This window comes from Heterodontus francisci, chromosome 11 (assembly GCF_036365525.1).
Source record: "Heterodontus francisci isolate sHetFra1 chromosome 11, sHetFra1.hap1, whole genome shotgun sequence".
NCBI lineage: Eukaryota > Metazoa > Chordata > Chondrichthyes > Heterodontiformes > Heterodontidae > Heterodontus > Heterodontus francisci.
Window position 1 is genome coordinate 95121982 of NC_090381.1, and position 17255 is coordinate 95139236.

Here is a 17255-nt window from a genome sequence, read left to right on the forward strand (position 1 = left end):
TTCAAATTACCTTTTTTTTAATTCGTTCATGGGATGTGGGCGTCGCTGGCTAGGCCAGCATTTATTGCCCATCCCTATTTGCCCTTGAACTGTGTGGCCATTTCAGAGGGCAGTTTAAGAGTCAACCACATTGCTGTGGATCTGGAGTCACATGTAGGCCAGACCAGGTAAGGACGGCAGATTTCCTTCCCTAAACAGCTGTGTTATATCCAGGCACTCGCTGTCGAGGGAATTCCACACGATTGCCCATTTTGTTCCCATGGAAGTTGTAACTAGGAAGTAAATGTTCCCTAAAGGACATTCGTGAACCAGATGGGTTTTTACAACAATCGACAATGGCTTCATGGTCACACTAGACTAGCTTTCTAATTCCAGATTTATCAATTGAATTCAAATTTCACCATCTGCCATGGTGGGATTTGAACCCATGTCCCCAGAGCATTGCCTGGGCCTCTGGCATACCAGTCCAGTGACATTGTCACTATGCCACCACCTCTCCTTAGTTGGTCTATCGTCTTTCTAATCTGTGTTTTTATTTTTCCCTCCTTGTCTCTTTTGCTGTGGTTTTCACTTAGTTAGTCAAGTCTTGCACTTTGCATTCTTCAGGATACCAATGAAAGGTTGTCTGGGTGCAAACCATATGGTCATATTTGCTAACAAACTGAGTGATTGGGAGTTAGGTTAATGTTAGATTTTAAGTAGGTACAGTCTGCAGTTGGGTGATTGTATCAGCCGGTTGACACTACTTATTACTGAAGGAAAATGATGCATGGACAGGATGAGCTGACTTTGCTGCGTAGCGAATTCTGAATGAAGAGAAATCCTGTCCTAGAGGAAATTAAAATACATCGTATTTATAGCGGAGAAACAGCCATTTGGCCCAACAGATCCATGCTTGTCTTTCTCCACAGGAGCCTCTTCCTACCCGTGTTCATCTAACCTCCATCAATGTATCCTCTACTCCTTTATCCCTCGCGTGTATTATCTGGCTTCCCCTTAAATGCTATTTGCCTCAACAACTCCTTGTGGTACCAAGTTCCTCATTCTATCCACTCTTTGGGTGAAGAAGGTTCTCCTGAATTCCCTATTGGACTTATTAGCAACTATCTGATAATTATGGCCCCTGGTTCTGGTCTCGTACACAAGTGGAAATATGTTCTCTTAGTCTTCCCTTTTGTAATCATAAAGACAGCTGTTAAAAAGCAGTAACAAAACAGCTGTGTTATATCCAGGCACTCGCTGTCAAGGGAATTCCACACAATTGCCCATTTTGTTCCCATGGAAGTTGTAACTAGGAAATAAATGCTCCTTTTAAGTAAGGTCAGCAAGGCTTAAAAAGAGAGCTTCCAGTGACTCATTCTGTCCTGCCTGCCATCATTCCATCAAATATTCATTTGGAAGGTGTTTGCACATGCAAATTGGCATATGGTCAAACAGATCAGAGAGTTGAATGAATGCATGACTCAAAAAGCTCTGTGGGAGACCGGGGTTTCAATTTATGGGGCGCTGGAACGCGTACTGGGGAAAGAGGGAGTTGTTCCAATTTGACATGTTCCACTTAAACCTGATAGCTGTGTCCTGGCGAATTGAATGACCAGGGCTGTAGGTATGGCTTTAAACTAAAAAGGGTGGGGGCAGAGAGTTCAGGTGAGGGGAAATTTATGGGAATCATTTTATGCTGTCCCCACGTTGGGTTTGGAGGCGGGGAGGGCATATAATTGGGCGGGATGGTGGTGGGGGGTGGGAGGGGTACCCTGCCACTTTCCCACCTCCAGCCAAATTAAGTCCGGGGCGGGAAGGTCTGTGAATGGCCTTCCTGCCGCACTGCCAATTGAAGCCCTTGTTAGCAATTACTGTGCGGGTTGTTTGTCAGCTCCCGAGGGATTGCTAGTCAGCTCGGGGGAGGAGGGTTGTCCCTTGGTCCGCTGAGCGCTACCCCCCCCATCCTTGCTGCCAACCCCCTCTATACCCTCCCCCGTGACCCTCACCCCGCAAAATCCCTCCTGCTAAGACTTATTTGTGGCTTGTGGCCAGGGCCTTAGGTGAGTGCTGCACCAGCAGCTGCCATCGCCACCACCTCTCCGGTGGCACTGCTCAGTTAAAGAGCTGCCGGCCTCTGATGGGCTGGCAGGACTTCCGCCACCGGGGTGCTTGATCCTGGGGAAGGCCTGCTGCTGTCCACTTAGTGCCTAATTGGCACTTGATCTGGTGGGCCTTCCCCAGAGGAGGTGACGCAGGTCTTTTACGGCACTTTTACTTGTGTTTGAGACCTGGATAAAATCCCAGCCTATAGGACCAAAGAGAAAAGTCAAGGCTGTAGGATTTGTGAATGTTGTGGAAATGGATTTTTAGTGATTTGGGCAACGATGAGCAGAGTGTGACCAGAAGGGACAGAGTTTAACAGTAATAGTGCAGTGAATAAGGTCAAATCAGGGAAAAATGTTAAAAGGTTAAAATTAAAAGTGCTTTATCTGAATGCTCAAAGCGTTCATACCAGGCTAGACTAATTAATGCCACATATAGAGATAAATGGGTTTGATTTATTAGCCGTTACAGAGACATAGTTGCATGGTGACCAAGATTGGGAACTAAATATTCCACGGTACTTGACGTTCCGAAAAGACAGACAAAATGGCTAAGAATATAAGAACAGGAGTAGACCATACTGCCCGTTGACCCTGCTTCGCCATTTAATACGATCATGGCTGATCTTGGGCTTCAATTCCACTTTCCTGCCCGCTCCCCATATCCCTTGATACCCTGAGAGACCAAAAATCAGTCTATATCAGCCTTAAACGTATTCAAGGATGGAGCATCCACAACTCTCTGGGATAGAGAATTCCAAAGATTCACAGCCCTTTGAGTGAAGAAATTTCTCTTCATCTCAGCCCTAAATGATAGTCCCCTTATCCTGAGACTGTCCCCCCTTGCTCCCATGTTTTAGATTCCCCAGTCAACAAAAACAACCTCTGTGTCTACCCTGTCAAGCCCCTTCAGAATATTGTAAGTTTCAATGAGATCACCTCTTCTGAATTCCAGAGAATATAGGCCAAATTTATTCAGCCTCCCATCATAGGACAACCCTCTCATCCCAGGGACCAATCTAGTGAACTTTCACTGTACTGCCTCCAATGCAAGTATACCCTCCCTTAAATATGGAGACCAAAACTGTGTATGCTACTCCAGGTGTGGTCTCACTAAAGTCCTGTACAACTGTAGCGAGACTTCCTTATTCTTGTACTGCAGTCCCCTTGCACTAAAGCCCAACATGCCATTTGCCTTCCTAATTGCTTGCTGTACCTGCATGCGGATTTTCTGTGTTCCATGTACGAGCCTGCTCGAATCTCTCTGAACATCAACATTTACAAGTTTCACACCTTTTAAAATATATTCTGCTCTTCTGTTATGATCAATGTGACTAACCTCACATTTCCCCACATTATACTCCATCTGCCACCTTGTTGCCCACTCACATAACCTGTCTATATCTCTTTGCAGCCTCTCGGTGTCCTCCTCACAGCTTACCTTTCCACTTACCTTTGTATCATCAGCAGACTTCGATGCATTACTCTCTATCTCTTCGTTTAAGTCATTAATATAGATTGTAAATAGCTAAGGCCCCAGCACTAATCCTTGTGACACTCTACTAGTCACAGCCTGCCCACTTGAAAATGCTCCATTTATGCCTACCTTTTGCTTCCTGTTCATTAACCAATCCTCTATCCATGCTAATATTATTGCTGCAAACTCCATTAGCCCTTATCTTTTGTGTGGCACCTTATCAAATGCCTTTTAGAAATCCAGGTATACTACATCTACTAGTTAACCTTTATCCACCCTACCAGTTACATCCTCCAAAAACACTAATAAATTTGACAAACACAATTTCCGTTTTGTAAAACCATGCTGACTTAGTCTGATCATACTATGATTTTCTAAGTGCATTGTTAAGACTGTCTTAATAATAGATCCCAGTACTTTCCTGACAACTGATGTCAGGCTAACTGGCTGGTAGTTCCCTGTTTTCTCTCTTCTTCCTTTCTTGAATAGCAGTGTTATATTTTCTAACTTCCAATCAGCTGGGATCACTCCAGAATCCAGGGAATTTTGAAAAATCATAGCCAGCGCCCAAGATGTAGGCTATCGAGGCCTGGGGATTTGTCAGATTTTAGTCCCTTAAATTTCTCCAATACTTTTTCTCTGCTGATATTAATTACCTTAACTTCTTCACTCTTTTTAGCCCCTTGGTTACCCTCTATTTCTGTTATGTAACTTGTGTCTTCCATTGTGAAGACAGACACAAAACATTTGGAGGATTGGTAGCCCTCATAATAAAGGAGGACATAAATATAATAACGAGGAAGAGTCTTGTTTTGGAAGATCAGGAAGTAGAATCAATATGGGTGGAGGTAAGAAATAATAAGGGGCAGAAAACACTGGTGGGAGTAGTTTATAGGCCCCCGAACAGTAGCTGTACTGTTGTACAAAGTATTAATAAAGAAATAAGAAGAGCTTGTAACAAAGGCAATCCAATAATCATGGGGGATTTTAATCTTCATATAGACCGGACAAATCAAATCGGCAAAAATTAGTCTGGAGGACAAGTTCATCAAATACATCTGAGACCGTTTCCTAGAACAATACGCCATGGAGCCAAGCTGGGAAGAGGCTATGTTAGATCTTGAGTAATGAGACAGGATTAATTAGTCATTTCACAGTAAGGGATCCTCTGGGGAACAGTGATATGATAGAATTTCCCATAAAGTTAAGAGTATTGTACATAAATCTGACATTCGAGTACTAAACTTAAATAAAGCTAATTACATAGGTATGAGGGGCAAGTAGACTAAGATAGATGGGGAAATTAGATTAAAAGGCATGATGGTAGATAAGCAATGGCAGTTGTTAAAAGAAATGTTTCCTAATTCTCAACAAATATCTGTTCCATTGAGAAATTAAAAACATTTCCACAGGAAAAGTGATACATTCATGGTTAACTAAAGAGGTTAAGGATAGTGTTAGACTTAAAGATGAGGCTTATAATATTACCAACAAGAGTAGTAAGCCTGAGGATTGGGAAAGTTTTAGAAACCAGCAAAGGAGAACCAAAAAAATCTGACAAAAGAGAAAATACAATGAGAGTAAACTAGCAAGAAATATGAAAACAGATTGTGAGAGGTTCTACGAGTATGTAAAAAGAAGAAAGTAGCAAAAGTAAATGTGGGTCCCTTAGAGGCTGTGAGAGGAGGAATTATAATGGGGAATAAGAAAATAGAGAGATATTAAACAAATATGTTGTGTCTGTCTTCACAGTAGAAGACATACCATACCAGTAATTGTGGAGAACCAAGGGTCTAATGAGAGTGAGGAACTTAAAATAATTAATATTAGCAAAGAAAAAATACTGGAGAAATTAAAGGGACTAAAAACTGACTACTCTCCTGGACCTGATGGTCTACATCCTGGGGTCTAAATGAGGCAGCTACAGAGATAGTGGGTGCACTGGTTGGATCTTCCAAAATTCCCTAGATTCTAGAATGGTCCCAGTGGATTGGAAGGTAGCAAAATTAACACCACTATTCAAGAAAGGAGGGAGTGAGAAAACAGGGAACGACAGGCCAATTAGCCTGACAGCATTTGTTGGAAAATGCTGGCAGCTCTTATCAAGGAAATGGTGTTTTTTACTCATGGGATTTGGCATTGCTGGCTAGGCCAGCATTTATTGCCCATCGTTAATTGCCTTTGAGAAGATGGTGGTGAGCTGCCTTGTTGAACTGCTGCAGTCCATGTGGGGTAGGTACACCCACAGTGCTGTAAGGAAGGGAGTTCCACCAGCGACAGTGAAGGAACGGCGATATAGTTTCAAGTCGGGATGGTGTGTGGCTTGGAGGTGAACTTGCAGGTGGTGGCATTCCCATGTATCATGTATCATGGTAACAGGGCACCTAGCAAATCATAATATGATTAGGCAGAAACAGCATGGTTTTATGAAAGGGAAATTGTGTTTGACAAAAGACATTCACTAAGATGCTACACGAAAGGCCGTTGCACAAGATAGAGACGCATGGATAGAGGATTGGTTAAAGGACAGAAAACAGAGAGTAAACTTTTACTAGTGGGTGCCATAAAGATCAGTGCAAGGACCTTAGCTATTTACAATCTATATTTATGACTTAGATGAAGTGGGAGCTAATGGCGTAGTGGTAATGGCACTGGACTAGTAATCCAGAGGTCCAGGCTAATGTTCTTAATGTTCTGGGGACATGGATTCAAATCCCACTGCAGCAGCTGGTGGAAGTTAATGCAATTAATTAATTAAAATAAAAATTGGAATTGAAGGCTAGTCTCAGTTTCATGGCACCATTCCTATCATCGATTGTAGTAAAAACCCAGCTGGTTCACTAATTTCCTTTAGGGAATGAAACCTGCAGTCCTTACCTGGTCTGTGGCTACATGTGACTCCAGACCCACAGCAATGTGGTTGACTCTTAACTGCCCTCTGAAATAGTATAGGAAGCCACTCAGTTGTCAAGGGCAATTAGGGATGGGCAACAAATGCTGTCCTTGCCAGTTACACCCACATCCCATGAAAGAATAAAAAAAAAACGAGTGTAATGTATCCAACTTTACTGGCGATACAAAGCTAAATGGTAAAGTAAGCTGTGAGGAGGGCACAGATTCTAAAAATTATCTTACCCTGGTTTTTGGGTTGTGATTCTGTTGGAAATGGGCAGCACGTAAATTCGGTGCTCCCACTTCATTTCTATGATTACAGCTTGGGGCCATGTGTCTGCCTCATTGTATGCTGCCTCTGCACTCAGCTTTGTGTTAATAGCATGTGGTGCAGCCAGCTTGCTGCTCTTAAAGACAGTCTGTCCCTCTTAAAGGGATGCTCCACTGATTAATATTGCTACAATTTAAAACATGGAAAATCTTACAACAGGGCAGAGAGAGGTTTCCAGGGTGACGGATGCAGTGCTTGAGGCATTAGTGGGCAGGAGGAGACACACCTTGGTTCCATGTGGGGGCCAGGAGGCCTTAAAGGACCATCTTCAGAAGGGAGTGCAAGCAGGTGGCTAGGGAGACCAATTCCCGGCATCTGGCCTGGAGGACCTGACAGCAGTGTGACAAGAAGACTAATGACTTCACATGGGTGATCAAGGTCAGTGAATACCCACCACACCACCAGCCTCTCGTGCTGCTCAATGCACCACACCCCAGCACTCACCCAGCAGCAGTGCCTGGCACTCAGCACTCACACCTAACGTCCAGACATTCCACCTCACCCTCACCCACTTAGCCAATCATCGCTACTGGCTGCCTCCACATACCTCCAGCTATTCAGCTATGGTGGGCATATCACCCAAACACAGTCCTCCGAAATCACTGACATTCTGCCCTCTCTCTTGCAGGACAAAGTGGCACTTACATCACTTCTCAACTCGCAGCTCACCTTCATTCTCCTATCCGGCATGATGAGCAAGCTGCAGATAGTGTGACCGTGGACCTCTTGCTTCTCACCTTGGTCCCCTTCCCTCACACCAACCTTCCCCTTTTGATTTTCTGCTTTCAAACATCCAAGTACTGTTGCCTACCTAGCCACAGCAGCCTCAGGAGGAAGAGAAAGAGCAACAGCCCAACGCTGATGAAGAGTCATCAAACACTCGGAGTTACCAGCTCAGATATATGGCACGGCATGTACCTTGGAGACTAGTATAGAGTTGGGATCAGCACGTGGTGAATCACTGGGCACGAGTGGGCTGAAGCCAGACCAGGGGTAAAGGATAGTTTGTTTGTCAGCTCAGTGGAGGACAAGGTTGCAGGCGAGTTCTGCTGCAGAGGACTCTGAGGACCTCAGTGTTGTGGCATATAGGAGAGCGCTGATGGCCATGTACGCTCAGATGCTGGGTGCATTAGCTGGGCTGCTAGTCAGCCTCCTGTCACGTCAAGAAGATTGGAGGAGTCCAGCTTCAAGTTAGCAGAGGGTATTGTGCAGTGCTTGCACTCTCTGCAGCCTCTGCTGCATCTACCTGTCATGCTGCAGACCCAGAGGCACTGCCACTGCTGTCTGCATACCTGCTGCAGCCTTTGTGTGGACAAGTCACCAGATCTTCTGCACCCCCCTGTGAGGTTGCAGCAACTCACCACAACACCTCCCAAAACGCTCTGCAGTACTTGCAGACACTTTGCAATAGCAGTTCTTAAAAATTACCTAACTTGCAAGTTGGGTGTCTTGCCCTTTAAATAATGCTCGTGCTGGGCCCCGCTTGCAGCTCAGTGCTTCTCTTTGTAGCATGACGTGAAAATTCATTGCTTGGACCTGCATTCTGGCATTACATCAGCCGGAAGGGCTGTGTGACCTCAGGATAGTGTTCATTCTGAAGCTTCCAGCACGCGCTTGGGATGCCTGCCCAGGCATCCTTTTCGAAAGCTCACCATGCAGGCTGCTGCAGGAGCAGCTGGTAACACAGCGCGCACATCCAGGAGGGCACAAGGCCTCAGTAGCGTTACAGAGATGCAATTACCACCCTATATGTTGTTGATCAGAAGGATTTGGGTGACCTGGTACACAAAAGACCGAAAGTTAACATGCAGGTACAGCTAAAAATTAGAAAGGCAAACAGTATCTTGGTCTTTATTGCAAGGGGGTTGGAGTACAAGAGTAGGGAAGTCCTGGTGCAGTTGTATAGGTCTTTGGTGAGACCCTACCTGGAGTATCATGTACAGTTTTGGTCTCCAAACCTAAGGAAGGATATATTTGCTTCGGAAGGGGTGCAATTTAGGATCATTAGATTGATTTCTGGGGTGAGAGGGTTGTTCTTTGAGTAGAATGAGCCTGTATTCTCCAGGGTTTAGAAGAATGAGGGGTGATCTCATTGAAACATGCAAGATACTGACAGGGTCGATGCTGAGAGGTTGTTTCCCCTGGCTGGACAGCCCAGAACTAGGGGGGGGCAGAGTCTCAGGACAAGGGGTCAGCTATTTAGGCTGAGATTGATCGATTTTTGAAGTCTAAGATGGCTATGGGGATTGGGTGCGAAAGTGGAGTTGAAGTCAAAGATCAGCCATGAACTTAATAAATGGTGGAGCAGGCTCAGTAGACTGTATGGCCTGCTCCAGCTCATATTTCTTATGTTCCTACGTGGCTGACTTCTGTAGTAATTGTTTCTTTGGAGGCACGGATGATAGAGACTTTTTTAATTCATTCATTTGTGCGATGTGAGCATTGCTGGCAAGGCCAGCATTTATTGCTCATCCCTAATTGCTCTTGAGAAGGTGGTGTGAGCCAGCTTCTTGAATCACTGCAGTCCATTTGGTGTAGGTACACCCACAGTGCGGTTAGGGAGGGAGTTCCAGATTTTTGATCCAGCAGCATTGAAGGAACGGCAATATAGTTCCAGTGGTATACAGTCGGGAGGGAGTTGCCCTGGGAGTCCTCAACATCGACTCCGGATCCCAAGAAGTCTCATGCCATCAGGTCAAACATGGGCAAGGAAACCTCCTGCTGATTACCACCTACCGCCCTCCCTCAGCTGATGAGTCAGTTCTCCTCTGTGTTGAACACCACTTGGAAGAAGCACTGAGGGTGGAAAGGGTGCAGAATGTACTCTGGGTGGGGGACTTCAATGTCCATCACCAAGAGTGGCTCGGTAGCACCGCTACTGACCAAGCTAGCCGAGTCCTAAATGACATAGCAGCTAGACACTGGGTATGCGACAGGTGGTGAGGGAACCAGCAAGAGGGGAAAACATACTTGACCTCGTCTCATTAATCTGCCTGCCGCAGATGCATGTATCCATGACAGTATTGGTAGGAGTGACCACCGCACAGTCCTTGTGGAGACAAAGTCCCATCCTCACATTGAGGATACCCTCCATCATGTTGTGTGGCACTACCACTGTGCTAAATGGGATAGATTTCAAACAGATTTAGCATTGCAAAACTGGGCATCCATGAGGTGCTGTGGGCCATCAGCAGCAGCATAATTGTACTCAACCACAATCTGCAATCTCATGGCCCGGCATATCCCCCACGCAACCATTACCATCAAGCCAGGAGACCAACCCGGTTCAATGAAGAGTGCAGGAGGGCATGACAGGAGCAGCACCTGGCATACCTCAAAATGAGATGTCAACCTGGTGAAGCTACAACCCAGGACTACTTTCGTGCCAAACTGCGTAAGCAGCATGCGATAGACAGAGCTAAGCGATCCCATAACCAACGGATCAGATCTAAGCTCTGCAGTCCTGCCACATCCAGTCGTGAATGGTGGTGGACAATTGAACAACTAACTGGAGGAGGTGGCTCCACAAATATCCCCATCCTCGATGATGGGGGAGCCCAGCACATCAGTGCGAAAGATAAGGCTGAGCATTTGCAACAATCTTCAGCCAGAAGTGCCGCGTTGATGATCCATCTCGGCCCCCTCCTGAAGTCCCCAGCATTACAGATGCCAGACTTCAGCCAATTTGATTTACTCCGCGTGATATCAAGAAACGACTGAAGGCACTGGATGCTGCAAAAACTATGGGCCCTGACAATATTCCGGCAATAGTACTGAACACCTGTGCTCCAGAACTTGCCGCACCCCTAGCCAAACTGTTCCAGTATAGCTACAACACTGGCATCTACCCTGCAATGTGGAAAATTGCCCAGGTATGTCCTGTACACAAAAAGCAGGACAAGTCCAACCCAGCCAATTACCGCCCCATCAGTCTACTCTCAATCATCAGTAAAGTGATGGAAGGTGTCATCAACAGTGCCACCAAGCAGCACTTGCTTAGCAATAACCTGCTCAGTGATGCTCAGTTTGGGTTCTGCCAGGGCCACTCAGCTCCTGACCTCATTACAGCTTGGTTCAAACATGGACAAAAGAGCTGAACTCAGGAGGTGAGGTGAGAGTGACTGCCCTTGACATCAAGGCAGTATTTGACTGGGTATGGCATCAAGGAGCCCAAGCAAAACTGGAGTCAATGGGAATCAGGGGGAAGACTCTCTGCAGGTTGGAGTCATGCCTAGCGCAAAGGAAGATGGCTGTGGTTGTTGGAGGTCAATCATCTGAGCTCCAGGACATCACTGCAGAAGTTCCTCAGGGTAGTGTCCTAGGCCCAACCATCTTCAGCTGCTTCATCAATGACTTTCCTTCAATCATAAGTCAGAAGTGGGGATGTTCGCTGATGATTGCACAATGTTCAGCACCATTCGCGACTCCTCAGATACTGAAGCAGTCCGTGTAGAAATGCAGCAAGACCTGGACAATATCCAGGCTTGGGCTGATAAAGTGACAAGTAACATTCGCGCCACACAAGTGCCAGGCAATGACCATCTCAAACAAGAGAGAATCCAACCATCTCCCCTTGACATTCAATGGCATTACCATTGCTGAATCCCTCACTATCAGCATCCTAGGGGCTACCATTGACCAGAAACTGAACTGGAGTAGCCATATAAATACTATGGCTACAAGAGCAGGTCAGAGGCTAGGAATCCTGCGGCGGGTATCTCACCTCCCGTCTCTCTAAAGCCTGTCCACCATCAACAAGGCACAAGTCAGGAGTGTGATGGAATTCTCTCCACTTGCCTGGATGGGTGCAGATTCAACAACACTCAAGAAGCTTGACACCATCCAGGACAAAGCAGCCCGCTTGATTGACACCCCATCCACAAACATTCACTCCCTCCACCACCGGCGCATAGTGGCAGCAGTGTGTACCATCTACAAGATGCACTGCAGCAACGCACCAAGGCTCCTTAGACAGCACCTTCCAAACCCGTGACCTCTACCAACTGGAAGAACAAGGGCAGAAAATGCATGGGAACACCACCACCTGCAAGTTCCCCTCCAAGCCACACGCCATCCTAACTTGGAGCTATATTGCCATTCCTTCACTGTCGCTGGGTCAAAATCCTGGAACTCCCTTCCTAACAGCGCAGTGGGTGTGCCTACCTCACATGGACTGCAGCGGTTCAAGAAGGCAGCTCACCACCACCTTCTCAAGGGCAATTAGGGATGGGAATAAATGCTGGCCTAGCCAGCAACGCCCATATCCCATGAATGAATTAAAAAAAAGTCAGGATTGTGTGTGACTTGCAGGGGAATTTGTGCAGGTGGTCGTGTTCCCATGCGTCTGCTGCCATTGTTCTTCTACGTGGTAGAGGTTGTGGGTTTGGAAGACTGAAAATGTTTATTGCTTTCTGCTTTAAGGAACATCTCCAAAGTTCTTGGAGTTTAATGAATTAGGTTCGCTGACTCTGCATACAAATGTCCAAAGATTCATGTACTCTCTTCGGTACACAAGCTGCTAGTGACTGGAGCTATTGAAGAGATCACTTAAGACCAGGAAAATTCCAGTTCTATTCCATTATTTTGTAGTCATGAAAAGTGTACGGCATTTTATCCATCTTTAATCTCTGTACTTTTAATGTCGTAATTCATAAGAAGTTTGACACTATCCAAAAAGTCATCTGATCTGATATTGACACAGTTTCTTCGCCACTGCTTCTTGATGGTGCTCATAGTAGCAGCTTTGTTCATGCAAGAAGAATTTGATGTATACTTAGATTAGGATGATTGGCTAGTCCTGAATAATGGCATAATGTGCCAAGTCCTTGGTAGAAGGTCAGATGTTTTGAGCCAGTGTGATTTGACAGGATGGCTCTGAGAAATGCAGTCAGAATACAGTTCCAGCGGTAATGTGGGCTTGGTTATCCTCCAGAAAAATGTTCATATTAAAAGTGTATAATGCCACTGGAAGCATTTCATCCACTGATGTCAGGAACACTGCTTCAAGCTGTTTGGGAGCAGTATGCCATAGTTTTCAACTTCATAGAGTCCACTTTGCTACTATTTCAGCCGATCAGCCTCTGACAAGTGAGATAAGGTCCTGGTGTCCTGGATAAGAAAATCTGGTTACTAGGTACAACCCTTCATAGCTCCAACTTGTTTCAACAGACTTTAGTTATCAAAAAACTGTCAAGCATTTAAGCCTATAGGTTCTTGTAAACTGAAGCTATTTGCCTTCTAAACTGTTGCTTTGACTCGTGCATTAGTATGCAGAAGCAGCAAATCTAATTCATTGGACTATATTTAATCTGGATTGAGGATAGGACTGTTTAGCAGTCTCCGCTCTCATTCATGCTCAGGATTACTTTCATTTACAGCTGTATCAGGAAATTGGTATACTAAGGTTTTACCTATTCTTGAGATTTTGCTGTCAAGAGGAGATGACTTATGGTTTATTGACATAGGGCATTACTATATGGATGGTTCAAAAAACTTTGCCAGTCTTCAGTTTTATTTTTATAATGTTTCCAACAAATTTTAATTCCTCACCAACAGTGTTCATACATGTGTGGTATGTTTCCTGGTTCAACATTGAGTTGATGAAATGATCAATGAATGTTAGTTGCATACTGTTTGTCGCCTTTGCTATCTTTAAGTACAGACTTCATATAAAAAGCTCCTCTCTGGCAACCAACGTACCCTCTTTTTTTCATCGTGTGAAGCCAATTCGTTTATGTTTTTCCCTTTAAATATTTTATTTGCGGATAGGCATGTGCGGTAACTTAATGGGGTCGACTTCTGTGCGGCCTGCACAGGACGTTTTGCGCAGCTTAGAGGGAACATTGCTGGTAACCCCTCTCTTTCTGACCTGGTATGGCTAAGACTTCTGGCTTATTTGGTTTTAGTGTATTTAATTTGTAGCTATATACATAAATTCTAGAACACAGTTTTATATTTCATAATTCTTGTGATGATTGTTAATTGTCACTAGCTGAGTGACTGTGTTCGCTCCAAAAGTGGATTGAAATGTTTTAAAACTTTTAACTAGACTCTGATGCTATCTAATATTTTGTTGAACAAAGAATTGGGTATGTAGTTGGTGAGCCTGGTCAGTCAGCAGGCTGTGGAGAAGGTGAGCTGATGTGAAAGTGTGAAATAATAATTTTCACGTTATTGATTCATTTTTGCAAAGTGTGCATCTACCAGTGGGTTTGCAATGCAGGATTCTGTCTGTTAATATAGCAGACAATAGCCTTGATTTTACAGTCACGCCAAAGCCACTGACTTCCATGAAAGCTGCTCGCAAAGATCTAATGATCTCTGTGGTGTGGATTAACCCTTTCCTGAAGTCTGTTTGAATCTGGCCTCAAGTCAACAGCATCTCCAGGCATCCAGCTACAGTGATGTCATCAAGCAGGGTATGATATCATAAAGCAGGGTAAGCAGCCAATCACATTGAATTATTCTCACAGACAGCAAACCAGGAAGTAAAATGCACTGAATTTTTCATTTTTGATTAAAAATTTTAGGGAGTGAAATAAATGATTGGGACATAGACATGGGATTAAGGTAGAAGTTGCAATATCATAAACTTTAGCAATATCATAAACTTTATTTAAAAAATTAAAATGTGATTTTTGTTATCATAATGTAGGAATAGGACATTCCACAAATATAGAATTTATTTTTCAGAGCCAGTGAGGATGTTCAGCAGTAATTCTGAACTTAGTTATACCTCATTCGACAAAGTGTAACTGTTCCGAATGTTTATACAGCGAGATAGTGTAAAAGTGCAAGTTTTTATCAGTTCAGTGATTTTCTTCTACTTGAATGCATGTTTGGGCAGACTTCAACAGACTGGGAAAGTGTAGAATCACTGACAACAACTTCTGGATTTCTGTGTTTAACTCTGCATGCATGGACTCCAGAAGTTGCTATCAGTTTCAAAGGAGAAATGACAGTGAATGCTGACAGTATTGCTGTCATTACTACCGCAAAATCTGGGCCAGTGAATCTTCACTTTGGCTAAACCTTAAGGATTTTTGAGACACAATGAGTCAAAAAATTGCCTAGAATGGAAGAAAGGAATGCAGCTGAATATTTAAAACATTTTAAACATGTCCTTTAATATATAAATATTCATACTAATTGAAATTTGTTTCCTTTATTTGTAGGTCTTATGATTAGACCAAAAGTAGGATCTGGTCTGGAAATTGTATTTAACAAATCTGATGCAAAGTCTTATGAAAAATATGTAGCTGCTCTTGATGGCTTTCTAAAACGTAAGTACTGATTAATTTGAATATTTTTCGATGTTCTTTGTGTGCCTCATTCATTCTTGTTGAAATATTTTTTTTTTAAATAGCTTACGATGATTTGATACAAGCACGAAAAAATATTCATTGTCACCCTGGAGAGTACCTCAGGCAGCCTGAAAGTATATTGGTGAAAAAGGCTTGTCAGTTTAACCGCACAATGCTTGGTGACTGTTCTGGAGCAAACAATAGCAGTTTTGGCTATAATGAGGGAAAACCATGTGTCCTTGTTAAAATGAATAGAGTAAGTATTCTTTAAGAAATATCTGTTTGAAAATAATTTAACTAGCTGGTTTTGAAACTAAATTTTAACGACTTTTTTTCTAGATAATTGGATTAGAGGCAGGCGCAGGAAGCAATCCTATAGTAAACTGTTCATCCAAGGTTAGTTATCAACCATTTTTCTGTTTGGATTCTGTTCTTGCAATAATATTTTCTTAGTTGTACATGATTCTTTTTAGGACTCAGCTAAATGCAGCAATAAGCATTGTATAGAGGGATGTGGTGGTTCTCTCTCCTACCCACTGCACCTCCCCTCAAATCTAGCCAAATCCTTTTACAGGTAAATTTCACCTGTTAACAACACTGGTCCACCAAATTGAACAGGTTGCATTACCACAGTGCTGGCAAGTTAGCAGTGGGTTCAAGAGGAAATGTTAGCTTAGCCACTGAATATATACCACAAGCTTGACTCCTACATTTTTGTAAATTATTTAGCTCTTTGACCCATACTTTCCATTATCTATCTTTAAGCCCACTTCCCAATTTTTAACTATTTCATTTTTTAAAATTTATAATCTATCTTTCTGATCTGCCTGAACCCAAAGCTCCCTTCCTCTCCTACCATGACCACAAGCTGAACAGTGTTCAGTCTCTGCACAGTCCAAGACCAGATACAGTCTTTGCTCTAAAATAAAAGCAAAATACTGCGGATGCTGGAAATCTGAAATAAAAACAAGAAATACTGGAACCACTCAGCAGGTCTGGCAGCATCTGTGGAAAGAGAAGCAGAGTTAATGTTTCGGGTCAGTGACCCTTCTTCGGAACTGACAAATATTAGAAAAGTCACAGGTTATAAGCAAGTGAGGTGGGGGTGGGGCAAGAGATAACAAAGGAGAAGGTGTAGATTGGACAAGGCCACATAGCTGACCAAAAGGTCATGGAGCAAAGGCAAACAATATGTTAATGGTGTGTTGAAAGACAAAGCATTAGTACAGATTAGGTGTTAACAGACTGAATATTGAACAGCAGCAAGTGCAAACCTGAAAAAAAAAGTGGGTAAGCAAACTGAACAAACTAAGATTAAATGAAATAAATGCAAAAAAAAAAACCTCACCTCTCACCTTTCTCTCACCTTTACATGGTCCATCACTGACACTTCCCTTCCCTTCCATGACTTCTCTGTCTCCATCTCTGGGGATAGGTTGTCTACTAATATCCATTATAAGCCCACCGACTCCCACAGCTACCTCGACTACACTTCTTCACACCCTACCTCCTGTAAGGACTCCATTCCATTCTCCCAGTTTCTCCGTCTCCGATGCATCTGCTCTGATGATGCTACCTTCCATGACGGTGCTTCTGATATGACCTTTTTCCTCAATCGAGGATTCCCCCCCCACTGTTGTTGACAGGGCCCTCAACCGTGTCCGGCCCATTTCCCGCACCTCTACCCTCACCCCTTCCCCTCCCTCCCAGAACCGTGACAGGGTTCCCCTTGTCCTCACTTTTCACCCCATCAGCCTCCATATCCAAAGGATCATTCTCCGCCATTTCCGCCACCTCCAGCGTGATGCCACTACCAAACACATCTTCCCCTCCCTTCCCCTGTCAGCATTCCGAAGGGATCGTTCCCTCCGCGACACCCTGGTCCACTCCTCCATTACCCCCACCACCTCGTCCCCGTCCCATGGCACCTTCCCCTGCAATCGCAGGAGGTGTAATACCTGCCCATTTACCTCCTCTCTCCTCACTATCCCAGGCCCCAAACACTCCTTTCAGGTGAAGCAGCGATTTACTTGTACTTCTTTCATGTAGTATACTGTATTCGCTGCTCACAATGTGGTCTCCTCTACATTGGGGAGACCAAGCGCAGAATGGGTGACCGCTTTGCGGAACACCTCCGCTCAGTCCGCAAGCAGGACCCTGAGCTTCCG

The 17255-nt window shown here is 44.3% G+C and overlaps 1 protein-coding gene across 5 annotated transcripts in view; it reads left to right on the forward strand.

Annotated features, from left to right (window-relative positions):
- Nucleotides 1-17255, forward strand: part of atp1b3a (ATPase Na+/K+ transporting subunit beta 3a) — a 55105-nt gene that overhangs the window by 19082 nt on the left and 18768 nt on the right. For all 5 annotated transcript variants that reach the window (XM_068042562.1, XM_068042560.1, XM_068042563.1 and 2 more), the window contains 3 exons: nucleotides 14959-15066; nucleotides 15150-15343; nucleotides 15427-15483. In XM_068042562.1, coding sequence (XP_067898663.1) covers nucleotides 14959-15066; nucleotides 15150-15343; nucleotides 15427-15483 — 359 coding nt within the window. The remainder of the gene's footprint in view (nucleotides 1-14958; nucleotides 15067-15149; nucleotides 15344-15426; nucleotides 15484-17255) is intronic.